This window comes from Girardinichthys multiradiatus, chromosome 8 (assembly GCF_021462225.1).
Source record: "Girardinichthys multiradiatus isolate DD_20200921_A chromosome 8, DD_fGirMul_XY1, whole genome shotgun sequence".
In the NCBI taxonomy this organism is placed as follows: domain Eukaryota; kingdom Metazoa; phylum Chordata; class Actinopteri; order Cyprinodontiformes; family Goodeidae; genus Girardinichthys; species Girardinichthys multiradiatus.
Genome location: NC_061801.1, coordinates 25253969 through 25281844, shown reverse-complemented (window position 1 = coordinate 25281844; position 27876 = coordinate 25253969). Strand labels below are relative to the sequence as shown.

The window sequence follows — 27876 nt, the reverse complement described above, 5'->3', positions numbered from 1 at the left end:
AAGCTTTGGGACTCCAGTGATCGCAGTGCGAGCCACTAATGTAGAACACATGGAACAGTGGTGAGCCTTCCCGGGAATGCCAGTGTTACTCCTCCAAACATTCACAATGTCATTGTGGCCAAAAAGCTCAACATATGTCTCTGTAACCTCAAACCTTTTCTTCAGACGCCATTTAAATTGTTGATGTTGGCTTGTGCAAGTTTGTGCATTTTGAAGCAGCTTATTTCGTGCTCCTGCGTCCTCTCAGTCCATATTTATGGTAAACCCGTGTCACTGGCATTCCAGCATCATCCAGTTCATGATGAGCTCGAGTCATGGTTTTTCCTGGTTTCTTGATGAACATCCTAACCAATTTCTTTTAATCTGAGGGGTTCAGTTTGGGTCAAACAATTGAAACTTTAGACATAGGTTTTCAACAGTTAAAAGTTCCCAAACACACATAAAACTTGGCTTTGGAATAAATAAATGAGGTTTGGCCCCAACCCCAACACAGTCGGGAATGGGGCATTGACCCTATTGAAAGTTACTGAACTCTGCTCAAAAGCTGGGAAAGTGACAGTTAATGTTAGGGTCAATCGTTTGTCTTTTACAGGGGTGAGGTGTAAATACTTGTCTAGAGGCTAAACCAGCAGCTAGCTGCATAGTGTGAGAAAAAATTCTGACTATTCCTCTGGGATATTGTTTATGTCTTAGTGTGGACTGTGAGTTGAACAGAGTTGTTCTTGTGCAGCCATGAGTCCTCAATAAATGCTCAACAGAGACGTTTTGTGATCTGTTGTCACATAAAAGAACATTCAGAGCTTTTCAGACTCGACACCAACTTAACTGAACACTACTATTTCTGTCAATAAGAGTGGTCAAATACCCAGTAAGAATTAAACCAAAAGCTTATTGACGGCTTCAAAGATTGTGTGCCTTCTCTGCAACTTCTTAAGGGATATTTATCACTATATTAGTATGTATATATTTGAGCGTTTATGTATAATTGTGACCCTCTATGGATTAGAGAAAATCCACAACAAATTCCAACATGTGCACCAAATTCTTGTTTTTAAAGGATCAACCACAAATTAATGTGATATTCATGCTCATATTCAAAAGCTTTGAAAAAAAATGTTATATTGAAAAAATGTAGTCAGTATCTAAATGATCCACAGAGAGTTCAGTGTTTGTAGTGAATTTAATATAGCAAAGATTTTTATAAGATTTACATGTATGTTTTGTACAGATAGACTGATATGAGGTAATGTACAAAAGATTCTCATGGAGAGACGGTCTTTTAACAAAAAAAAATATTTTTTTAAAGTAATGCCGTTAACCTGTAAACACGGACTGCCATTTATAAAGTTTTTTCCACAAAAAAAGGAATCACTTTGAAAAAGTAGTACATTTTGAATGAAAATTTCAATTCTTTAGTGTTTAAAACCAAAAGCAATTTCAGAAACACTTCTGTAAAATGTTACAAAGTAGTATTCAACTTTGATTTTTTTTTATAAATTTGTTCCTACATAATAAGTAGCAAGATCATGCCTTCAGTCATAAACTAAAACCTTGGAGCTTATCCTCGGACCACTGTGCTTGGCTGTGGTAAATTTAGCAGAAGACAGATAATTTTGTCTCATTTAATGATGCTTTATTTAAAAGCTTCAACTACAGCAGATGGAAACCAAATCTGCCACAACCCTAAAATCCTGAAAAAGAATGAATTTGGAATAAAATAGGAAGAAAAACTGGCTTATTATTTTTTATTTAACTTGATGGTCTTCTTTTTATTTTATCAGTCTTTGCTGATTATATATATATATTTTTTTTTTTTCTTTTTGTTTTTGCATGATTCACCACTGCCTATATGGAGCTCCACTAAGGCCTGTATTAAGCAGACAGGTAACATTGTTAAATTGTTATTAAATCTACAGAAGGACGTAAAAATTTTGTAGCTGCATGCAGAGCTAAAACGTTTTATTCTACAAAGCACCAATGAAGAAGATGGCAGAGAGGTTACTGCTCGCTGACGTCTTAATGCAGAGGAACCGTGTGAAATACAAGCAGTCAGGAAATTTACGAAGTGGAACGTTTTGGTGAAAAATATGCTTTATACACTGTACAATGTAGAGTATGCAGGAATACATTCATGTATTCGGATTTACCTCATGAGTGCAAATAAGTTTTAAGCTTTGAAACATACATACAGGTACAGTACCTGATCCAAATATGGTCTTTATATTGGAAAACATTTTTACAGTAGCTTTGTCTATTTGAAAAAACAGATCCAGGCACATTTAATAAAGTGTAAAAACAACCACACAAACACTAATTACCTGCCAACGAATCAGACATTTTTCATTAACTCCAGAGAGCTTAACATCAATGCCAACTGATTATCCACTTTTTTCTTTATTTTGGCGATATGATACCGTACACTGGTGCATTTTATACTGCACGTAAATGTATGAAAGACTTTCTGATACAAAAATATTGATCTATAATGCAAAGGGTATTGCATTAGAGCAAAATAGTCTATAAACACCAGGGGATAGCTGTGATATAATACACAAACGGTTTATCAATAAATAAGTCATAAACAGGTGCAACAACAAAAACATTTCAGAACATATTGCCATGGACGAGATCTCCATTTTTACATTCTGGCTCAGCAGCACATCCCTTTTCAGATGTATTTACTGTCCTAGTGTCAGTTCTGTATATCCAACACACAGTCGTCTGCTGCCTCCATGTGGACAGTACTTTTAACACAGTCTCTCCTGTGCTTAGCTGATCTTCTGCAGCAGTTTGTCCTCTATTAGCTCAAACTGAACGCTGACTGACATTTCGGCAATAAACTGGTCACACCCCTCCTTGGTCACCTGTTTGCAGTATCGCAGGTCGATGTGACAGATGCTTCCGCAGCGTTTGAAGTAGGTCAGCGACTGGTCGGTGACCCTGTTACAGACTGCACAGAGGGGAATAGGGGAGGAGGAAATCAAGAAATGGTGAAGAAGTGTTCTGACATGTATGATATATACGAATGAAACAATCAGGTAGGATCCAAAAGACTCATTATTGTAAGTTATATCCAGTAATTACAGAAAGCCTTCTCCGTTCAGGATGTTCTATCTCAAATATCTTATTCACCACCTTTAACCATTTACAAGAAAACCTAACCACACATTTTCCTTTTTAAATTTGCATACTTTTTCCCTACATTAAATTTAGCACATACTGTGTTCTCCATGTATTGGTTGCCCCTGCTAAAAATGTGTAAAAAAAAACATTTTTAGATTTAAGGCAAGAGTCACCAGATTTTTATTTAAACTGTCCTTGTATTTTAAAGTTTCAAAGGTTCTTAGGACTCTTGGAAGAGAAACAGGTCCACAGTGTCACCAAACCTCCACCGTACTAAACAGTGGCCATGAGGTGCTTTTCCACACTTTCAAATAAGCTCAATACTAGTCTGCTGAAAACACACAGTCCTAGTAGCATTTAACAAACTCCACATGCTTATGTCAGTGATGGTAGGAGAGAAAAGGCTTCTTCCAGGCATACATTTCAACCTGCGGGTTTGCAGATAGCGTCTATTGGTTGTTATAGAGGTGCACAGATGCACAGTAGGTAAACCTACTCAATAACAGTGATTCCTTAAGGAGAGCAAGCAAGCGATTCATAAGAGACTTGGCGACCACAAGACGCCACTCCTTGCTGCAGTTCTCCAAAGGTAAGTTTAGCTGTTTTTGTTTTTTTTTTACTTACCCATACCACTCTTGTTATTGTGCATGGAGGCAACATAAAATCGGGTCCTTGTCCAGCCTTGTCACAGTTTAGTTGTTTTGAACCTTGTAATTATTGCTCTGACTGTAGATGTAGGTCAGTTTAGAGCAGTAGCTACTTTTATGCAGCCATTTCCTGACTTATGAAGATCAACACATCTGCCTTAATGGAATGGTATATTCTCTTGTCTTTCCCATTTTTAAGAGTGGCTAAGGCAAAGTGGTCAGTGTGTCGTGGATTACTAAAAGCAACTTCCTAGACACTTTGATCAACTAAGGAAACTAGCATAGGTATAAAAATGTCTAACTTTCACTTGTTTTATAGCAACTGTAAGGAGCGTCAACAATTGAAGGACTATTGACTGTTAAGAATAAAAATGTCCACACAGATATGAACACTGAGAAGAATTTGACTCTGATTCTCTATAAAAGATCTTAATACGCCAAATTATGTTTCTGGATAATTCACTCATTCATTTTATGTCCATTAAATCAACATTAATGCTCACTTTCAATTTGTTTTCTAAGTGTTCCTGAGGTCAAATTTAACATGTTTATAAATGATCTTTAAAAATAAAGCCATAATGACACTTTTCTGGCTGAACATTTGCAGAATTTGAAATAAAATATAAATCTTTGAAAACGTAAGTGTTACACCCTATTTCTAACTTTTCTTACATTTTTAACTGTTTCAAGTGTTTTGGAAACCTGCCTGATAGAAATGATGCGTTTGAGCTTTAGTTATTGTTAGTCTAATACTATAATGCGTAATACTTTGTCAGCTATAGCCCGCTATCTGACACCATTTGTTTTGCATATAAAGGTAACATTTTAATTCAGAGATTCTTGTACCTGACAGGTTGATGTCAGTGAGCGAGTCTCTGGTAGTCGTCCCTGCAGCTGTCAGGATGTTGACGGACTGGTCGGTGACATGGTTGCAATAGCTGAGGTCCAGCTTCGATAAGAGAGGCATGTAACGAATGATGAGGCACAGAGACGTGTCGGTGATGTCCAGTCCAGCCAGCCGAAGGTCCTCCACGTTACGCAGTTTACTCCTGTTATCTAACTGACCTGCAAAAAAATAAAGATGTCAGAGGAAAAAAAAAAAAATATATGTTTGGTGTTTTTTTTTTTTACAAATGACAACGACGTTCAGATGGTACTGAGAAACCGATTTCTTGAGATGATGTGTTGGTACCTGGTCTGTTATCTGTGGGCGGCGACAGTAAGTCTCTCATCTGGGCGTCTTTCAGTCCCTCGACCCACTGAACGTCCAGCGTTCGCAGTAGAGGACAGCTAGAAGTGCACAGGGCAGAGACAGCAACCCAAGAGCATCCTGAAAGAAGCAACACACGCAGGCCTACAGGGCAAAAAGGACCATAGAGAAAAATATAGTTACATTTTAAAGACAAAATGAGTCAGCTTCTTGTTGTCTCTTCCATGTTGACACAATTCCTACAGGTAAAAAAATAATAATAATGTATAATTAAGATTCATTATGATGACATTTTCAAGATGACCTCTGTCTAATCTGAGGTACTAAAATCAACCAGCACAGATGTACAGTAGGTAGACTGACTGAACATCAGTAATTCCTTAAGGAGAACAAACAAGCGATTCATAAAGGGACCTTTGTACAGTAAAATCATGTTCATGCGTTTCTGGAGACACTGCAAAGGGCTCTTATGAAGTACATTATTTGACTGGCATCACAAGAAAAAGCATTTACCACAAAAGGCTCAAATAAGTCACCTTGCTTCTTTTTGCTACATTTTCCATCACTACCTGAGACTGCAGAGCCCCTGGAGAGTCAGAGTGAGAGTTTTGTCAAGCTATGTTGCTGAATGCAAGGTTTGCATTATTTTGATCCAAAGATTTGATCTGAAGGAGCCCTCTTCTGTAGTGTCTGAAGATTTAAACTAAACTATGATTTATTAACATACTGGGTACTTCACAAGTTTTCTTCAGTTCAGCAAACATTTTTAATGAGTTATTGTCAAGCACTATCTATAGCATCGAAGAACACATGGACATCCATCCATCGTCTGTGCCTGCTTGTCTAAAAGCCGGTGCTTTTGTCCAGCGGTCATTGACCCAGAGACAGATTACACCCTGGACAGGTCGCCAGCGCATCACAAGGCAACACAGAGACACAAAGAACAGACAACCACAATATTCTCATACCTAAGGGCAACTAAGAGAGACCAGTTAACCCAAGAGTCATGTTTTTACACTGTGGGAGAAAGCCGGAGTACCCGGAAAGAGCCCACGCCTGCATATTTTCCTCCTGGCAACATTGCTACAAGCTGTACCACCATGTGGTCCATACAAGTGAAGGAAAAAAAGTGTCTGGCCTAGAAAATATCTACAGCACGAACAGCATCTGACAGTGATGCCTTTAAGGAGAAAGGAGGAGAAATCCACTCTGACACAGAGCCTGAGATATACACACTCTTTTGTTTGATCTACAGTATGTCAAGTTTCCAACTAACAGTTCTATGGGAATCATTCTTCTGGTACTAAAATACTATTACTGCTATCACTACTTTGGCTTCCCTCTACAATTTTATTTGAACCACTGCAATTCTAGCACCTTTCTAGTCACACAACTACAAACACGCTTATTATGAATCACTTGTCATGCACATCATACAAGTCAGTCTTGTGAGATAACAGGGGATGTGTGTGTTTTCAGAGCATGCAGCGGGGATTGTGGAATTAAAGGGACATGGCCTACAAGCTACAGCATTCACCTGAAAAAATGCATTTCTCCTTTGCTCAGTGTGCACCAGTGTTGTGTGGACTCCTCAACCAGTTATTATCTGCACTGTTTTTATGTATGTATGAATGCGTCTGTCTGTCTGTCTGTCTGCCTGCCTGCCTGCCTGCCTGCCTGCCTGCCTGCCTGCCTGCCTGCCTGCCTGCCTGCCTGTCCGTCCGTCCGTCCGTCCGTCCGTCCGTCCGTCCGTCCGGACGGACCCGCCTGCCTGCCTGCCTGTCTGTCTGTCTGTCTTTTTTCAGGTGAGTGGGTGTGTGTGACTCAAGTGACTCGCTCAGGGCCCCATTTATCCAAGAGTGTCACACCTGTTTACCCCTTCCACTCATGGCCATGATGGCTCTGTGACCACCTCCTCTGTGATAGCGATGGGTCTGTTTCAATACCAATATCCTATATCCTATCAACACCTTCCTACTGAATGATGTGGCATGCAGAACATATGTGGATCACAGATTGAAAGCATGATCTGGAAGGTTCGTGTGCTTTGCTGATTTAATTTTCTTACCAGGAAGTCTGTTGATTAGCCAGCTGAGCTGCTTTTTGGAAATGTTGGTCCAGCTGAGGTCCAGACCTACTGGCTGCCTACGGATGATGCCGCTCAGCATCAGAGGTGTTATTGACTTACAGCGGTTCAGGCTGATGTGCTTCCAGAGTATTTTGTCGCAGCACCTGGTGGGTGACACGACAGACACGTCTATAAGATTGCTGTGTGTTCCTGTCTGGAACTTTTCAAAAGGACAGTTTGTCTCATACCCACCATCTGTTCCAAGCTCTGCAGACACGCATGCAGACACAGAGATCTCTGTGAGGGAGGTGACTGAACACTTTCATCCATGCCTCCCGCCGCATCTTGTGGGCTTCACCATCATTCAGCAGCAGTCTGTCAGGCGGGGGGCTTATGGGAGGGGGTCGGATGACGTGGCGCTCCATTTGAACGCACTTTGGTGGTGACCGGCGGGGGAGTGGACGCGGACATATTGGTGTAATCGGTATGCTTCTGTTCCAGCAAAGTGAAGAGTAACCACGCGGTGTCCCGTTTACCTCCCTTCCTCTGTGTCTCAGCCAGTCACCCAGGTCACTGCTGCCATTGTTAAGAGGCCATTTTGGCTTCTGCTCGTCTGCTTCACTCCCTGTCTCAGGTTTTACTGGACTGTGATTCTGGTTGCCCGAGCAGTCTTCGATTTTCAGCGGCTGTCTGTGGTAGTTTGCGACACTGTCCTCCAGTTTGGGAGCTCTACGATTCTGAGTGTCTTCTGTTTTCATAGGTTTGCAGTTCTGATTGGACACAGAATCTTCATTTTTGAGTGGCCTGCGATAATGAGTGTTGTTCTCTGTCTTCTCTGCGCTATGCTTCTGGTTGTTCAGAGGATCCTCCATCTTGAGAATCTCTTGGCCCAATTCTTTGCTCAGTCCTTTGTTTGGAAGACGCCGGCGCTGATGGCGAGCTTTAAGCTGAGCAGAACTCTTCTCCTGGCCATCTCCTGTATCACTGCTTGGTCCAGCTCTGGGAGAGTTGGAGGATGAATGGTCACCTTCTCTGGCTGAAGATGTTCTTAGCAGAGGACTTGCGAGCACCTTGGCTTTGTCATGTGTAGTACCATCTCTCTCTTTGATTGCAGCCTCCTCTTCTTCTGTGTCCTCATTTGGCACCTCATTGGAATACTCATTCTTCTTTTTAAAATGCATATTATCTAGGGATAAGACATCTTCTTCATGGTCCCATTGTCTCTCATCTTCCTCCCTGTGATCATTCTCTGTCTTGATTTGTTGCAAAAGCTTTGGACTAAATTGATCATCTGGTTTTAAAAGCTTTTTCTAAGAAAGAGAACAGAGATTTATATTTTAGAGCAATCTCAGTCAGTTTACAAATGTACAGTATTACAACAATTTCATGTCAAAACTCATTACATTTCCTAAATTTTATTTTCCAATGTTTTTCCAGTCTTTTTTTACCTAAAGTATAAAGGCTCACCTTGAATTTAGTATGATTTTTACCCACCACCCTTATTAAGGTAACACTGTTTTAAAACTGGATTTGGCACGCTACAAGTGTCCTGTCTTTAGGCTCCATCTAAGCAGATAAGCAGCCTGACTAATTAACCAGTAGACATAAGCTTGTAATATTTTCAGTTATATAGTAAAGAACAAAATGGTAAAGTCCAATATTCTGTGGAGGAAGCACCTAAAATTATATATATATATATATATATATATATATATATATACCTACAGGTGAAGGATTTAAAATATTGCTAAAAATACTTAAACGCCTTTTTTTGTGAAAAAGTGAACCTGTTAAATCAGGGTCTTACCTTCTTTTTTAACATAATGGGTTCATCATTTGTGTCAAACAGTTTCCTTTTCTTCCGTAACGGATTATCTTCAAGCCGTGTTCGTGGCAAACTATCCAGAGCTAACAGGGGCGGACGTTTCCTTTGAGGCTCCTCCTCGTTCTTCTTAGAGGTTACTTCCCGCTCCGCTTTTCTTTTCACAGCAGACGTAGTCGTCAGCGTGTTAACAATTGTTGTAGCCATCACCACCGGCAGCGCAGGCGGCAGTGGCTCAGGCTCCTCCTTTGAGTCTCGGTTTAACCGTGGTTCTTTGAGAAGGGAGCCAGGAAGGTTCGACGCATACTTAAATCCTGGCCCCCTTTTTTGCTTTGTGGCCAAAAGGTTGGAAAAAACGAGAGCACAACTTTATTTCTCTGGCTCTGACATTTGTAGATAAATTCAGCCATTTTAGAAATTCATCAAATTAACATAAGTAAAACGCAGTCCACAGTGATGCTTACTTTCCCAGTTTTCCCCGCATGGTTACACTTTGGACACTCCCAGCAGTTTGGCAGCTCATCATTGACTAATCCGTTTGAATCTTTAATCTAAATAAAATCAGTAACATGGATCAGAATTTATTATCTGGACAGCTTTACACAGGGCGAAACAAATATGGTTTATGGTGTCAATATTTTATCACACTGATGTTGATCAACTTACCTTGAGACAGTTTGGATGAACAATCTCGTTACATATGGAGCACTCCATGAGCATCAGGTTAAACTTCTCCTCCTCATCCTCCACCGTGTCCTCCTTTCCAGCTTCTCCACAGACAAGACACACTGCTGTGTGGGGCAGGACAGGCTGAGGAAAACCATAGAAAATTCAGAAGGTAAAGATACAAGGAGCCAAACCCAACAGTAAATTTTTGTTCTAGTAAATTTTGGAATAAAATATTTTTGTAAAGAGTAAAGCAAGCTAAGAAAGTAACAAAAGCAGTAAGAACATTATGCAAATAACTAGCAGACAAAATCTTGAAACAAAACAACAACGTAACAAAGAAGTAACAGAAAAGTGATAGAAAATAACAAAACACGGGGCCAAAGCTGTGACAAAACAAACAGGGGCAGCATCATGTGGTTTGGTGAGAAGAGCAGTCGTCTTGCAATCGTAAAGTTGTGGCCTCAACATTCAGCTCCGAGCTCTTTAAACTTTTGCCCTAATCTGGCTCTCTATTTCAAAATGTCAGTGTTCTTCACTGCTTGAACATCCCCTACAGCAGGTTGTTGCCACCAGCGTGTTTGGCTGTAGGGATATTGTGATATTGTTGTCAAGTAGATACATTTATGTGTCATTAGAAAACAACATTTGGGTTTTGTTGTCTGTGGGTGATTCGGAGCAGTGCCCAGACAGACACATGACCCTGTTTAGTACTAAAACATTCACCCTCAGCCAGTGTGATCATTTAAAGTAGAGGTTAAAATGTTAAGCAGCTCCAAAACTCCAAATATTGAGATCGATTCGGGTTCCTATACATTTTTCATTACAAAATTCCATATTTTTCTAGACTCAAATGAGCAGAATTCTTCATCCAATTTGACCTCTTTACAAAGTATAAATACAAAGAGCTCAAAAGAAATTCATGTTTTCACAAAATTCAGGCTTTAAATAACTAGAAAAAGAGATGGATGGACGGATCCAATCATAATAGGATAGAGAACAAAAGTCTGGCCATTTATTCCACACTCTTACTTTCTTCCTCCATACTTATAAACCTGAAAGATCCTTAAATCAAATGAGATACTTTTGAGGATGTTCCCAGACTGCATACTAACCATGTTAACTCCAATAAAAAAGTTTTGCCATAATTGTTGTAAGAGATTAAAAAAAGTTGTCATAAATGGCTTAAAACAGCATAAGAGTGGCTGGTTATTTTGTCATTAAGCTCTAGTTTAAGTGCCTTATTAGAAACATCTGTATCTTTCAAAAAGCAATAGTCAGGGTCAGAAATATTAGACAGTGTAATTTTGCAAGTTGGAAGGTAAAAAGACTGAAAACTGGTCTAAACTGTAGAGACAAGACCAGTTTGTCAATGTTTCTCTGTCCATGGTACTGAAACATACACACAGCACTTCAGTGCCTACCATAAACTCTCCTCAGAAAGCCTTTAAGGTAAAAGGTGAAAGTAGGATTGAAAAACAAACCTACTACTGGTTCTCTTCATATTAGATGGGCCACCTCTACCTCAATACCAACCAGTAGCCTCTGATGACGTGCTCAGACATCTGTGTTAATCGTTTCTGCAATTACCCCCAACCAAATGAACATTGGCAAGCGTTCAGAAGAAAACATCAACGGTCAGACAGCACTAGACTTTACTATACTGATCTACATCTGCTTCTCATACTGAGATATCCAGCGTCCCTGGCTCTGCAAAGGCTCCATAAAGAACCTCTAACTACAAACTAAAACATTTCTTAACTTTGAGATTTCAGAGGGATCTCTCTTGACAAAATGCAGTAACTTAGAAAGAGTTGCTTTGAAAATACATGATAATATCCACACAGAAATCCTTTCATAGCAACAGAAAGTGGCTTGATTAGACAGGAATAAATGCAGAGAGGTTGAGCCAAAGCATCAATTTTAAGTCTTTGAGCATAGGTGAGATGATTACCCACTGTTAGCATTTTCTTATTTACCAAACAGATACAAAACTGCTGCCATCACCCAGAAAGCTAGCAAGCCAAACACCCCCTCTAAATAAAAATAAGCACTCGAAGCATTCTGTTCTTACTGCAATGCACTGCCTCATGATGCAGGACTGCTTCATTCGCCCCGGCCCTCCAAACTTCTTCATGTCTTTACAGAAGTGGCACTCGCCGCACTCCGTCCGGAGACACGCCTCGCACTTTCGACAACGCGTCCTTCTTCTCCTGGCACCAGACGTTCCCCGGCTGGCCGACAGCTTGACTGCTGATGCAGGAGACGCTGCCATCTTAGGTTTCGGCCGGTTGGGAGGCCGAGGCTAAAAGGGCAAAAAGGAATACAGTGACAAGCAGATTAATAACAAGTAGTTTTACTTTCAAGATCGACACGAAGCCTGCAAGGAATCATATGAGATGAATGTTACAAGTTTTATCCATATAGTGATAACAAGGAATATGTATTTTATTTTATTATTTTTTTTACAATTAATAACAAATATGGAGTTGTCTCAATACAATTACAAAGAATATTCCATTACAAATATCATACCGGAAAGCCTATAAGTATACAAAAGTATTCATACTCCTTTACTTTTTTCACATTGTTGTAACGTTATTGTGGTTTTATGCAATAGACAGTATGGTCCATAATAATGAAGTGAATAGAAAATTATACAGATTTATTTTTATTTATTTCACAAATAACATCTTAAAAGTGTAGCATGCGTTAGTATTTAGTTCCCCTGACTGTTTTCTAGAACTACATTTTGCTGAAATTACAGCTGCAAATGTTCGGGGCGTGTCTCGCAGAATAGCTCAACCTCACTGAGACTGAATGAAGTGTGTCTGTGAACAGCAATTTTCAAGTCTTGCCTCAGATTCTCAAATAATTTAGGTATGGACAGCACAGAGAATTCTGAAAAAGTTCCCTTTTTTTCCCACCTACAATGCCAGTAAAATTCACTGAAGTCTGTGGTTGTAAAATGTAAAACATTAGGGAATTTGAGTGGTTTGAATTTTTTTGGAAGGCACCGAATGACTGCAAATCTAATATTCAAATTAAATAGGACGATGTAAGTGCCGAACAGTATTTTCTTTGCTCTTTCTCTCTCTAAGGTGAGATCCTCATATACAAAGAGAAGATACAAATGGATGATATGCATTAATGTTTAACACAGAAAACACACCTGACCAAAAGAGGCTGGGTATAAGCACAATTTCCATTTCTTTTTACAGGATTGAACAGAAGAGCAAACAAACACATTAAAAAATGTCCCTGAAGGCATCTTCCAAATTTAGCCTCTCGCTGCCTTGCATGTTTCTTCTTCAAAGAGAAGCTACACTCACAGCCACATTTCACACATGCTGCATGAAGAAGACACATTGTTCTGTCTTCCAGAGCACACAGACTGTTCTCATTATAACCTGTGCTCTATTTTAAACATTTGGGCAATGGAGAATATAAATCTTTAAACATTATAGTTTCTGTGTTATATTTCTACTCCTTTGCGGGCTCAGAGCCAAAACAGCAGCAGAAAATCCACTAAATACTCCCCACCACCATCCATAACACGCCGAGCAGCAGAGTGGGAGATTGCATGGGGGTGGCGGGTGAGGTGGGGGGAGGTAAATAAATAAGAGAAAGAGGTGAAAAACACTGCAGCTAGTGAAGATGAAGCCTGGATTCCTTCAGTTACATCGGCAGTGCAGATTTTCCTGGTGTCAGCATAGCAACAGCCTCGTCCCGTTCCCTAACAGAACAGTGTATGACACACACACACTTGTAACCAATGAGGACTGTAACTAGAGAGCCTCCAAGAGAAAAGAGAGCGAGCGTGGTGAATTTTAGGCACATAACGATAATTTACTCCAACAACAGCCATGAAACAGACTGACATGGACACTCAGACAGGATTAATGAGAGGTATTGAGGAGGCAGGGGTGCCGTGAGGGGGTGCAAATCTGCCCTGGAGTTTTTTAGGGGGGCTTCACGGGGATTAACCAGAGGGATGGACCAGAAAACCAATCACCAGAAACCAGTCCTGAACAGTTACATTCTGACTGATATTTAGGTAAACATTAAGAAGCTAGGTATCTAATGGTCACAGGTAATTAATCTACAAGTTCAAGAGGCAAGTCAGAAGACAGACTGATCCCCTCTTCTTTCCTGCCAGCAGAAACAGTTGATGCACAGAGAATTAAAAAGCTTTCTTAGATTTTTGCTTAAAAAACCTATTTGCCAGCTGTAGTTGTGAAAGCTTTATTATTTTTTTATTGACAAACCACACACCTATTATAGTTCTGTCGTTGAGAACAGTAAAAATGGCAGAAAATCTGACCTACCAGCAATTTCTTAAGACTTTAAAGCTTATTCTGCTGGAAATAAGATGGCTGCTATGGTCAATGAAATGACCAAGGACTCCTCATTCATTAGAATCAACACACATTTCACAGTAAAGTAAATAATTGGGATTATTTAAAAATAATAAACTGAAGGAAAAAACAAATACATTCATACATCTGATAGCAGCAGTAGGTTCAAATAATAATAAAAAACACATTTCTAACCTTTAATCGTTCTGATAAATACTAACAGTTTCTATTTCATTTGGAATAAATGGTAAAAAGGCGCCAAAAATAAGATGCTGCCAAGACAACATTTAAAACCTGAAGATGACCACATTAAATTAAACACGAGTTACTCAAATTGTTCTTAAAGTTTTGGTTTCAGAGCCAGAATGCCCACCATCTGGACGGGTTTTTGGCTTTAAAGCTACCTGACGTAAAGAATGTGTGTGTTTAAATGTCTGTAACCAAATTTGAAAACAATCATCTGACTTGTTCTATTTGACAGCAGAACAAGATGGACTCGTTCTTTAGCACTCTGTGTTTTGTTTCATTCAAATGCGGTCACAGATTTTAATTGGGGGGTGTGTGCCGCTGAGGTGAGCGGTGGAGTAGGAAAATTATTTACATCAACAAAACTCATTTGCAAGCAAGTTCTGTCACGGATGCAGCTAGCCTTTGTAGCAATGTAAACTAGTGTAAAAATTGAATGCAAATATTTTTACAATCAGGTCACTAAATCTGAAATTAATCTGCATCGTAAAACAACCACCAGAAGATGTTAATTGTAAAAACCCTGGATCTTCCCAGCCACCTCCTCTGGGATAAACACACAAACAGGAAAACTATGAAGAAGGATAATATCACTGAGGGTAGACTGAATCAATGCTTTTGTCTCAAAGAAGCTCAATTTCCTCTCTGCTCTGTGATGTTCCACTCAGCGTAAACACCAAACATTCCTCCAGTTGGATCAGTGTGCCTGCCTGCCTGCCTGCCTGCCTGCAGGGCGTCAGTGTGCTAACCTGCTCAGAGTCTGAGTCGTAGTCCTCATCATCAGCGCTCAGCGACATAGCCATAGCTTGTTTTCAGATGCCGTCCAGCTCATAGCAAACTGACATGGCTGCAGTCTCCTCCTCCTCCTCCTTTTACTCCTGCTACTGCTACTGCTGTCAGGCCTACAGCCCGCCCTCCTGCTCCAACGCTTCACAATACCACAAACAGATGTAGGAAGCACACACACACACACACACACACACAAATCTCCCTCATTAATATGGATCTGCTGCTTGGAAGCAAGGGGTGTTGCTGAAACGCGCAGAGCCAATGGGAGGAGCCTGAGCATCAGAATATGCACTGGGAGGCGTACGCCTCTATCCAATAAGCAAAGACGCAGCAGCAAAAGTGTTCTCAAATTCATTCTGAGCATCATAAGGAGAGAAGAGCAGTCTTTTGCACAACCAATAGAGCCATATGGCATCTCATTACAAATGGCAAACACAAAGAGGCCCCGGGACCAGCAGCCGGCCTTTCAAGGGATGGACCGGTGGGGGTGATCCAGAGGCTTGATGACACCAGCAGAAACTTTATTACCAAACATTCATATGACACATACCTAGACATGCATAAATACTACTTTCCCTATCCAATAGAGTTTTCTGGATCCTGTTAAGGTCTGGAGTGCCGATTACAATTTTGATCGATTTAAAACGAGTCACACTACTAATTACTATTAAGTGAACCAATAAGGAAATTAAGACAATACTGACAATGTTAATAAGGTATATCACAGATTAATACAAAAAAATTAACTTCTCTCCCATACATAGTACAGAGAATGAAAGCCACTTCAAAACTGTCAATGAATAGAATAGAATAGAATAGAATAGAATAGAATAGAATAGAATAGAATAGAATAGAATAGAATAGAATAGAATAAACCTTTATTCTTACTCTGGTAAACAGAGGAGCTCATGGTCAACACAGTGACTGCAAGGTGGCCAAGGCCTGTGGCTGCAAAACAGACACAAATCATCACCCCTCCACCACCATGCTTAACAGTTGGAATAAGATATTTATGATGATTTGTTTGATTTCTACCAATTATGGCGCTCTGTATTGTGGCCAATAGAGGTGCACAATATATCAAATTGCAATCATGATTGCAACATCAATGTGTGCAATATCACAATTGCAAAGGACTGCTTGGACAGAACATCTGTGGGATGTTATATTTCAGGTTTCAAGTAATCTTGTTCTGTATATCAACAATATATCTGGCCAGCTGGATGGACTCTAACTACGGTTAATGCCTACACCTAATGTATATCTTTAGCTGGTGAGACGCTAAAGCTCACAGAGTGGTTAGGATATTGTTTAATGGTAAACAACGAAAACTAAGAAAAATGTAATTGTAAGCCATATTGTCATCACAATTCTAAGTAGTAGAGTTGCAATTTAATATTTTCCTGATATTGTGCAGTACAAACGGGCAAACATCTCTACTTTGGTCTAATTAGTCTATAAGATATTGTTCCAGACTTGAGCCTTATTCAAAAGCAACTTAAGAGACCTAAATCCTAAATCATGCTGCAAAATAATAATAATAATGTAATTTTTGTTCTACAGGCAGCCTTTCTCAACAAGCCATACTTTTGTTCTGTCAAGATCCTAAACCTAAACAAACAAACTAAGGTTTAGCCCTTGGATTTTTTGCACAGTCTGACATTCCCTTATAGCGTTTCCCAAATTGATTAGCAGTAACAATTACTCCTATATGGACATTGCAGAGGTCCTTTCTTCTTGAAATGGTGTTAACACACACCTGTATGCCTCAGAAAAGCAACAATTTTTTAAACTTATTTTTTTAGAGAATTGGCCCCACTTACTGGTAATTGTTTAATAAAGTGCATTTAATTAGTAGCACCATACTGCGGCTGTATCTAAATCCTACAGAAGCAGTAAGGGTGTCCTACGAATTTCACCCACAGCTTTTCCATTTTGGCCTCATTACTTTCTGTTTTGGTTTTTTGCACAAATGCGGGTAGATTTAAATCATTTTAAGGCTTGTAAAGACAGCCTAAATTGGTCTGAATTTTAAGACCCAAGAGCAGACGCCATACCTTTTGTTTTTTGGGGGGCTTTTTTACCATAAATGGAAACAGTACATTCTGCAATTTGTACAGAAAATATAGAGCTTTTTCTGTCAGGGTTTGGAAGGCTGTTAAGCTCTTTGCAACATTTATATGACTAATCAGCTCATAAATGTCCTACGTTGTGGAACAAAACCTAAGAATGACTAGAAATACAAAGATAATTTATTTACATTTGCCAGCCAGCCACAAGACTATAGCCACATATTTAATTAATCATTTTTATTGTTGGGTACCTTAAAAACTATAAATGGAGCCCGTGGCATCAGCCACAAACCTTAAAGACTAAATTATTTAAATATAAGCAAAACAAAACCCTCCATCAGTATCCAATCTTTATCTCCCTTAAGCCAGTCTTTAAAGTCAAGCTGAAAGAGGCTAAAAATGATGAAACTATAATGAAGGATTGTATTTGATAATAATAATGTTGTATTTTTAATTAGTAACATGAAAACAAACTCCAGAACTTAAAGATCTCTCAGCTAAACATTTCCCAAGGCATCCCAAACTGACTCACACGCTCCCACAGCTTATTTATCTGTAAAAGAGGCTCAACACAATATTTAAAAAAATGTAGACCCAGTAATCCCTTCCATTGCTCAATGAAAGCACTCCCATTGCCCACCATATGCAGCAACAATGGTTGCAAAAGGAGCTACGCCATTTCATAGTCTGGGATATAGTAGCAATCAGCACATCACACAAGATCAACCATTATTACAAAATTTGGTTTCTTTTTCTTACCTTTAACACTTTCTTAGGCCATAATACAACAGGAACCCCAGTGATTGCTAACTTTGGGTCATCATCAGCATGTTCCTTCAGAAAAATCTAAACAGCCAATGAGGAAAGCAAACTGTAAAACAAAACTGAATCATGTCTACCCCATTGGGTCTATAATTATTTATGTGATGTTTTTTTACATTTGTTACCTTCATGTCATCCAGGAGGGCCTGAGGGCTCTCTATCCCCACCGGAACACATTTTTTATTTTCAGGGAGTGACTCCAACTTCTCCACCAGTGTCCTGAGCCCGATCAGCTCATGCTGAGTCAAGTGAGTCCACTTGCTCTGAGACTCGGAGCCTGGAGAATCTGAGGGGGTTTTGGGGAAATCTAGAGACGTGGAGCTAGGATTACAGCTGTCCTCAGAGTCAACAGATAAAACCGCTTTAAGCAGGGGGCCCTTGACGTCGTCAGGTGAGCAGGTGCCATCTCCAGCGGGTCTTTCAGCTTTTTCTCCGTGGCCGTCCCTGACTTGAGGTCCACAGAAGTCCTCATTTATGTCTTGACTCCTGGAGTCCGAACAAGGGCTTTCTGTCTTTGTCTCATAGTCTAAAAGTGAAAAAAGGTAATAACATGGTTGAGAATGCCTAAAACCTTTCACCTAAAATGAGTCAGCTTTTCATTTTACTTCACTTTACAAAGGTGTTACCAAACTAAATCTTTTAGATCATCAAACAAATTTTAGCAGCAGACAAAGATAAAGTAAAGATGATGGGTTACAATAGTTGATCACATTTATTAAAGGAAAACAACAATCCCAACCCACTTGGTCCTAGGTATAAAAAATTAAAACCCTCTCCTTGTTAAATCATCAATTAACTGATTAACCATTTTTTTGCTGGATTTAATTGGCCAAACATCAGCCTAATTAAACTCCAGACCTGTAGAATCAAGAACTCCTTTAAAAAGAACTTGTCTGACAACATGAATTAGGCTAAAAAATCTCACAAAGCAACATCTCACATTTCAATAACAATCACTTCAAGAACAGATGAGAAACAAGGTCACTGACATCCATCAGTTTGGAACGTATTTCTAAGGCTTTGGGGACTCCAGCAAACCACAGTGAACCATTATCCCCAAATATAGAAACATACAACAGTGGGGAACCTTGTTCATCCAGGAGGTCACAAAAGAACTTAGAACAACCTCTAAAGTACTGCAGACCTCACTTGCTTTAGGTCAAGGTTCAACAACAAGAAAGAGACATAAATGGCATCCATGGATAAGTTCCAAGGTGAAAATCCAGGTTGATTCCTCCGGGACAATTTAAATGTATTTTAAGTCAAGTCAAGTTTATTTATATAGCGCTTTTCAGCAACAAGGCACTCAAGGCGCTGTACATGAGGAAAAACATTACAATGATACAGAAAATCAAACAACAGAGGTAATTAAAAACAATAAAGAGAATAGAATGATGGATAAGAAAATGAAAGGAAATGACTGAAATGGACTGAAAACTTTAATAATGTTTAGATAACACATTCAAAGCCTACTCTAAACAAATACGTTTTTACTCTTGATTTAAAGGATTTAAATCAAGATTTAAATTTAAAACTTAGGGTTTCGGCACTTTTACAGTTTTCTGGGAGTTTATTCCAGATTACTGGAGCATAAGAACTAAAAGCTGCTTCTCCATGTTTGGTTCTGGTTCTGGTTCTGGTTCTGCAGAGTAGATTTGAGCCAGAAGACCTGAGAGGTCTGGCTGGTTGATACACTGACAACAAGTCTGTAATGTATTTTGGTGCCAAGCCATTCAGTGATTTATAGACTAACAGAAGTATTTTAAAGTCTATTCTCTGAGCTACAGGGAGCCAGTGTAGGGACTTTAGAACCAGGCTGATGTGCTCCACTTTCTTAGTTCTAGTGAGGACGCGGGCAGCAGCGTTCTGGATCAACTGCAGCTGTCTGAGGACTTTTTAGGCAGACCTGTGAAGACACTGTTGCAGTAATCAGTTCTACTAAAGATGAACGCATGAATTAGTTTTTCAAGGTCCTGCTGAGACATTAGTCCTTTAATCCTGGAGATGTTCTTTAGGTGATAGAAGGCCGACCTAGTTACTACCTTTATGTGCCTCTGAAGGCACAGGTTTCGAGACTGATTGGTGGTTTCTAGCTGTATTAACTGAAGCTGTGTGCTAACTTTTAAACGCTCTTCCTTTGGTCCAAAGATTATTACTTCAGTTTTGTTTTGATTCAGCTGAAGAAACTTTTGTCACATCCAAGCATTTTGATTTCTTCTAAGCATTTACCCAGCGCTTAAATGGGTTCATAGTCACCTGGTGACATCGTAACGTATAGCTGTGTGTCGTCTGCATAGTTATGATAACTTACGTTGTTGTTTATTAAAATCTGAGTTAGGGGGAGCATGTAGATATTGAATAGGAGGGGCCCTAAGATGGACCCTTGGGAAACGCCACATGTGATTTTTGTGGTTTCTGATGTAAAGTAACCTACTGACACAAAAAAGTCCGTCCTTCAAGTAGGATTTACACCAATTGAGTGCTGTACCAGAAAGGCCCACCCAGTTTTCCAGGCACTCTAATAAAATGGAGTGATCAACAGTGTCGAATGCTGCACTAAGGTCCAGTAATACCAGCACTGTGGTTCTTCCACAGTCTACATTTATACGGATGTCATTGAACACCTTGACAAGAGCAGTCTCTGTACTGTGGTGAGCACACAAGCCTGACTGGAAGACAATGAAGCGGTTGGTCATTGTTAGGAAGTTGTTTAACTGTTGAAACACAGCTTTTTCAATAATCTTACTGATGAAGGGGAGGTTTGATATAGGCCTGTAGTTCTGTAGTAGCAGCTTGTCCAAGTTGTTCTTTTTCAATAGAGGTTTGATAATTGCTGTTTTTAAGGGCCTGGGGGAAAACACCTGATAAAAGGGACATGTTTATTATTTGAGTTAAATCTTATTACGGGCAAAGCTTTCTTAAGGAAAGCTGTGGGTAAAACATCGAGACAGCAGACGTTATACCCACAGTGAGAAATGTTCTTATGAAATTTGCTCTGGTTTTTAGGTCATATTCTATTTTCTTATTAAATTTGAGTTGAATGTTGCAATTATTTGAATTGTCTTTTTTTTTTATGTTTTCTCAAACAGATCTCTCTTGCAAATGAGATCTTGGATCTCAATGTGACAACCTGTATAAATAAAGGTTAAAAAAATGAAATTAAAAAAGAACTGCTTACCAAAAAAGACTATAAATGTTAATCCCACATATAAAAAAAACATGTTGATGATCCCCAAGACATCTGGAAAAATGTTCAGTGAGGAAGAGAACATCATACAAACAGATGTGGTGGCACTGTTATGGTCTTTGGCAGCTTTGCTTCTTCAGGACCTGGACAACTTGTCGTAATTGATGGAACCATAAATTCTGCTTTCTATGAGATAACCCTGAAGGAGAATGGCCAGCCCTCAGTTTGTAACCAGCCCAGTGCAAAACCCAAGAGCACTTGGGCTTTAGGTCCGAGAGCACTTGGGTTTTGCAGTGGGACCATAATCCAAAGCACATCAGCAAGTCAACTTCTGAATGGCTCAAAACTCAAGCCCGCAGTTTTGGAGTGGTCTAGTCAAAGTCAGAACTTACATTTGATTGAGACGCCCCTGCCTGAACTTAACCTTTTATTGTAGAAGAATCATTTCAGACCAAAGATAGAGAGAGAAGAGAAAACAAAAAGAAGAGAAATAAGCCCACAGCATCACAGATTCTCCTCCTTCCTTACAATGGGCATGAGGTAGTTTTCCACATATTCCCCCTGTTTCATGACAGGCTGCCAGGGGTTTTTGTTGCAGAAAGGCTCAATCTTACTACCGTTTGACCAAAGCACAGGATTCCAGGTAAAGACCCAGGATAGTGTAGCAAATTCAACATGTTTACATTTTGTTACGGATGGACAGTAAAATTCTAGCTCTCACTATATTATATGACATTCATGCTTTTAACAATTTGTACACCACTGAATTATATGTTTTTGTATTTATTACATCTAATTGTTCTGCAGTAGTAATTAACAGCACTCACCGGCAGATCCTTTCTGGATCTCCTGACTAAGGTAGGACCGTTTGGTCAGACAGTGCAGGTATCGCTCCAGGACGTACCAGCACATTTCATAGTAAAATGGGAAGCGGAATTTGGAATGAACCTGATGAGAGGAAAAATGAATTTCTAATTACATAAACTCAGACTTGCTATGCATTGCTAACATTTTATACACATCTCATTTCATAAATGACATTTATGTGGAAAGGAGATCATATAAGTCAGGTGCAAATTTTAGTTTTTATACATGATCATATATACAAATAAGACAAAACAATAGAAGGTCTAACAAACAGCTGTTAGTATCAATGTGCTGAAGCAGACGGTACTTAGAGCATTTAAGAAAAATATGTACAGCTCTTTGGGAATTTGACTTAAAGTCAATACAACAGTCTTAAAAGTTGCTTTAATGTGATTTCTTTTCTTTAAAGTTTAAAATTATTGTGTTTAAATGTCTTGTGAAGAAGCTAATTATTAAGGCAAAAACACATCAGTTCTGTTACAGTTAAATCCAAACACTTTTCACTGAGATGAAGCTATTCCTTGCAGAGTTTTTTGTGCAGGTCAGTATTTTTTCATGCATTCCAGCCAGAAGACTCCTACCTTTGTCCGGTTTTCTATCTCATGGATAATAAACTGCATAGGGATGTTGAAGCTGTGCAGAATGTTGCCTCCAAACACTAGTGTGTCCACAGGAGTGTAAACGGCATGGATCCAACCTTAAGTTGCAAAAAGCAATAAAAACAAAAAGGAAGGCTGCATTTGTCCAAACTCGTGATTGAATAGACAGGATTGTTACAATTTCCATACTTTTCAAAACTCCGATTATTTACAAATATCTCCCTCTATTTTGCCAGTTTGTAAACCATAAATACATATCTTTACCATTTTATAGAGTTCAGGCTTTAAATATGCAAGCTGCAAACAGGAGGGCTATAAGGGAATGAATGGATGGATGGATGGATGGATGGATGGATGGATGGATGGATGGCCCACTAGGACAGGGAACAAAGTCTGAAAATACAAATATCTTTCCATGTTCTGTTGTCTTTTTTCATACTTATCCAGACCCAGAAAACTGGAAAACACTCAAATTAAATTCCAGACTTTTAAAGACTTTTACAGGCTGAATTGGAACCCAGCATATACTGCACAGCAACCAAAAAGGCTTTGTGCCCCTCGTAATTAAACTGGTAACTAACCTGTTCCTGATGCCTACTTAAAAACAACTAGGTCAGCTCACCAGACGGGATGAAGAAAGTGTATCCTTGTTTCAGCTCCACTCTCTGGCATCCATCAGCCCGGTCTCCCAGGAAGATGTCACTCTGCTTGCCTGATAGGACCCAGTCCTCATACAGTGCAAGGTTATGTGGGGTTGGAGGTACAAGCCAGAACACCTGAAAGAAAGAAATGTTTTTACTGGGAGCTTTTACTACAATGAACTGGGCTAACATGGAATAATGGGACTATCAAGCGTTAAATCATACAAAGCAAAATCTTGGCTTAAGTATAGGTACAATATAGCTTAGGTATAAAAAGAAAACTAAACAAACGTACTTTCTGTCCCTTGAATACATGGTACCAAACTGAAGTCCCTCCGAAATCAATGTGAAAGTCTGTGTAGCAGCCCTTTACACTCATCAAACAGTACCTAGAAAACAAATCAAATAATTTAAAACCATCCAAGTTCTACAAAAAAATAATTAAATTAAACATCTAAACCATTTAGAACATACTCTTACAAAACAACAAAACCCCACCATAAGAAACTGACAAGGGGACAACAGTGCAGGAAAGAGTTTATAACTAAAGGGAAAATGATCACCCTGAGGGAGAAAGTATTTCCTGATTTAGCTTGATGAGGGTCACTATAAAATGAGATCTACTGTAGTGTAAACAGGAAAAGACAAGATTTTTTACAACGTTGAAAGGATGATTCGACTGATACATAAGGTGACAATTCGCAAATACAGTAAAAACAACTTTACTTCCACTGCATATCTTTGCATTTGTCACCAACACTTCTAAACAAAAAATATCCACAAAACAAATTCTCCAGTTTTCTTTTCTTTCCTATTTTACACATTCTCTATGGAAAAAGTTACAATAAAGTACAATAAAAATGCATACATTTTTTCACATAAGGTTGTAGAGTTGCTAAAAAGGGTGGCAATGGTGATTTTACGAAAAACCCCAGAACAGTTGGACTTTAATCATTAGTCAGGTCTTCTTTTATAGGATCTTTTCACCCAAGTCCCTGACAGAGGCCTTGTCTTTGCCAGGCTGCAGTTATAAATAATCACCTAACCCTAATCTGTTGTGGGTGATTAAAAAAGATATAATATAATATAATATAATATAATATAATATAATATAATATAATATAATATAATATAATATAATGATTGTTTTGTCAAACAATACTTATTTTAAACTTATCTAATTTTCTTAAATGTTCCTGAGAATATTTTCTTTCTTAGAAAACCTAATAAATCACAAAGGAGTGACTCCTAAAAATGAATTGACACATTAGCAAAGTGTTACCTTTGCACTTTAGGGTACTTCATCTCTGAAATAATGTTGGTGGCTTCTGTTTGGCTATGCTTCAGATCAGGAGGCCACATGTTGTCCACCCAGTCAACTTGATCCACCTGTAAAAATAATTCAAACTGGATGTTTATGTCTCAGCAGCAGGTTCTCAGTCATCCTCTCTAATTGTGCTATTGGATTTGTGAACCTTTCACAACGTCACAGTGCGCGTGCCAAGTTACATTACCACTGTGGGCCGCTTGATGAGATGCTCCAGCTTAGTGTGGCTGAACTCTAAGCTGATGACATTGAAGAGTTTGTCACGCTCTTCCTCTGGTGTCTCATAATAACGGACAAACTGAGCCATGCTCATTTCAGAGCCTTTTTGAGTGCTCACATCCATGACGTCCACAGACCTGCGACTACCTGCAAAAAAACCAAACCGCTCAAATCAAGTGACTATTGTATTTATTACAAATGCTCCAAGTTGTGGTATTACAAAGAACATCATACCACTAAGGTTTAATGATATGTTATGTAATTTTCTCATATTTTGGGCAAATATTTAGTACAGTTTTCTTATTTAGATTATTAAACATCCACCACAACATGTACAGCAATAACTGACACCTCAAGGAATTCCTAGAAAATGTATATGCCTTATAAATTTATGTTTTATCTTTATAAGTTGATTGTAGCATCTAAGAATTTTTAATAAGCAATCCATGAGTTTCGGAGGTATAAATCCAGATTTTTTGGGGTGATAAATATAATGTGACAAAAAAAGTTATTTCCATGAGCCACTCATCAAAATGGGAAAAAGAAGAAAACATGGCAAAAAAACAGGCAGAAATGTCTTGATCTTAATAACTCAGAACATACAGTAGCTGCTATTCTTAACTTGCTTGTATCTATCTACAGTCTAATCAATAATTAAAAAGTTAAAAAAACAACTGTAACAAATAAAACTGCACCAGGACCCTTTCTACCGCACATCATTGGGAATGATGGATAAAACAGGCAAAATCTCCAAGGCTCGCTGTTAGAGAACTACAACCATTTTATCAGAGTGACATTATGCTACTGCAATAAAAGATGAACTAATTAACGCTTCTATACATCTTTACCAGGGGCGTAAGCAAATGTTGAAGGTTCTGTACATCTGTTCTGTTATGAACGATGGTCATTCACAGTGTTCCCCACAAGGTGGGGCTGATTTACTCAAAACTAAATTATAATGAACATCCTAAATACTTGTCGGTAAAGCTAGAAACTAAAAGGCAATGGCCAAAAGTCAAAAGATGGTATAATGACATAAAATCTTGGGAGGAGAAAACAAATAACACCAAAACTATAAAGAATTTAAAAAAAAATAATAATAAATATATATATATATATATATATATATATATATATATATATATATATACACACAGTATATATACATATATATTTACAAGCATTCTTTAAAACAATTCTCTTACACAATTTCTAATCAGGTAATCTGATTTGTTTGTCCATTTCTTGCTGAAGTCCAAACAGAGTTGCAGCAATTCCTTTTTAAATCTAGCAAAAAAGGGTATTTTAAATTACCAAAAACTTCAATTCTGTGGTGGTTATTTCAATGTGCTCAAGTAGTTTATACTCTTGAATACTTTTAAAAGTGGATAGTTGTTCTTGTATTGTTAACAGACAGGTTATAAAAGGTGATATCTGTAAATACTGCATGAATTTGTTAGGATTCGTAGCATTCAGCTTACCAACTAATCCTTTTATTTCACTGACTGTGAACTCTGGATCAGGCATGCTGCAAAAAAAAAAAAACAACCAAAATCAATAACCGACAGATATATTTAATCAGGGAAACATGTCTGACAGTGAGACATCATTTGTCAGCATCTGGAAGCAGATTTTCTATTCTATACTCCAGAAATCCTGTCATCAAGCCGGTGAAAAAGCATCGGTACGTACCAAAACTCAATGATGCAGCCGAGATGTTTGACCAACCACACTGCCATGCTATGCTTCGCTATGGCTAAAACTAAAATTTATGTATTCCATTTCTTTCTTATCCACAATGAAAATACAAGCTTTTCAACTATCACTTGGGTAAATAAGGGTGCATCATACTTTCTGAATGTCAAAAATGTAGTTTGTAGTTGTGCTATTTTGGCAGGAAAGATCTGTTTGACTACAAATGAAAGTATATACATAAAACATTGTAGCTGCTTTAAAAGGATCTGCGATGTTAAAAGAAATGTTTTTGAATGTGTCTCAGTCTAGTCTAGTCTGTTTATATAGTTTAAATCTAAAGAGGTATATTATACGACTTTGAACATCTCCAAAATGATTCCTACAAGTTTATTTTAGGCCAGTTAATTTTTCGTCTAATGAAATACTTTAAGAAAAAGGTAAATGAATTTCATTTATAAATTAAAGCAGCATTGTGCAGAAGACTTCTCACCTTATCCCTAATTCATCTTTCTCTTTAAAAATAAGTGGTATCCTGAGGGCCTCTCTTTGCACGTATTCATAAGAGAAGTCTGGAAGACAGGATATTGCTAGTCAGCATTTATCATTAACAAATAAATAATAATAATAAATAAGTAACACTGCTGTGACGTGACGTGCTTTTACCTCTGCCCTTCATGAACTGGACAAAATCTGAGTTGTAGCAGTCACTGGAGAGCTTTTCCTCCACGCTGAAACCTCTGATGTTTGCGATTTCCTCCACGTCAGATAGATCCTCGTTCTCGTCGTACATCCTCCGGCAGATGGAGCGCTGCCATTGAAAAAATGTCATTATTTATATGACACAAAAAACAGACACACGTGAAAAGCCCACTAGCTATCCCTAAAATGGCACAATCTTCTCCACATATGGTCACTAAAGAATTGTCACAAAAAAATGGCTGAACGTTCATTTAGTCTAACTTTAAAATTAGCGCAGGGATATTTCAGTTCTTACAGCGCCACTTCGGTTACCATAGCAGCAGGATTTTTGCGCCTCGACCGTTAAATGACGCTCGTCGAAGGTGGTGATAACTGCAATTGTTTCTAGTTTATCATTCATCTTTAATAATTTGTCTCATTGTAATTTCCAAAGGCTTGTTGAATAATACACATATAAACTAAGTTATGGTCCTTAAAATTCGGCCTTCGCCGTTCTTTTCATTGCTGTCCTCAAACTTTAAACAGCTTCCATGACATGACAAATACCGCCCAATGTTTTCAGTTGCAAACGTTAGCTAAGCTAACCCAACCCAGTCTCCCTTCTCACAAGCTAACGTTAACGCGGCCGATGCTACACACCAGCCTTCGTCCAGTTTCAGCACACGTCTCCGCGGACTGGGCCATCGTCTCTTCAGGTCGTCTTCCGGCCTCTCAGTTTTGGGGAAGCATCCTCATGCGTACTGAAGTTAAGGGGGCACTTAGCACGCTTTACGCTTCAAAACAAGGGAACCATGTTTTTGTGTATTACGTCATGGTCAG

The 27876-nt window shown here is 38.8% G+C and overlaps 1 protein-coding gene across 2 annotated transcripts; it reads right to left on the bottom strand.

The window, feature by feature from the left end:
• Positions 1-1161: 1161 nt before the first annotated feature.
• On the bottom strand, positions 1162-27876 carry LOC124872752 (lysine-specific demethylase 2B). Of its 2 annotated transcripts, none has more exons than XM_047373066.1 (21): positions 27697-27876; positions 27022-27166; positions 26849-26927; positions 26145-26191; positions 24632-24810; positions 24400-24506; positions 23413-23506; positions 23099-23252; positions 22459-22574; positions 21838-21958; positions 17949-18349; positions 17761-17847; positions 11611-11841; positions 9537-9680; positions 9335-9421; positions 8856-9209; positions 7301-8358; positions 7049-7212; positions 4963-5124; positions 4617-4835; positions 1162-2950 (listed from the first exon to the last, which is right to left on the bottom strand). In XM_047373066.1, exons 1-21 carry the CDS (start codon positions 27739-27741, stop codon positions 2769-2771), a joined length of 4176 nt encoding a protein of 1391 aa, XP_047229022.1. In that variant the 5' UTR covers positions 27742-27876; the 3' UTR covers positions 1162-2768. The 2 variants fall into 2 exon arrangements, with proteins under 2 accessions (XP_047229022.1, XP_047229023.1); XM_047373067.1 differs by having other exon boundaries at positions 8856-9200.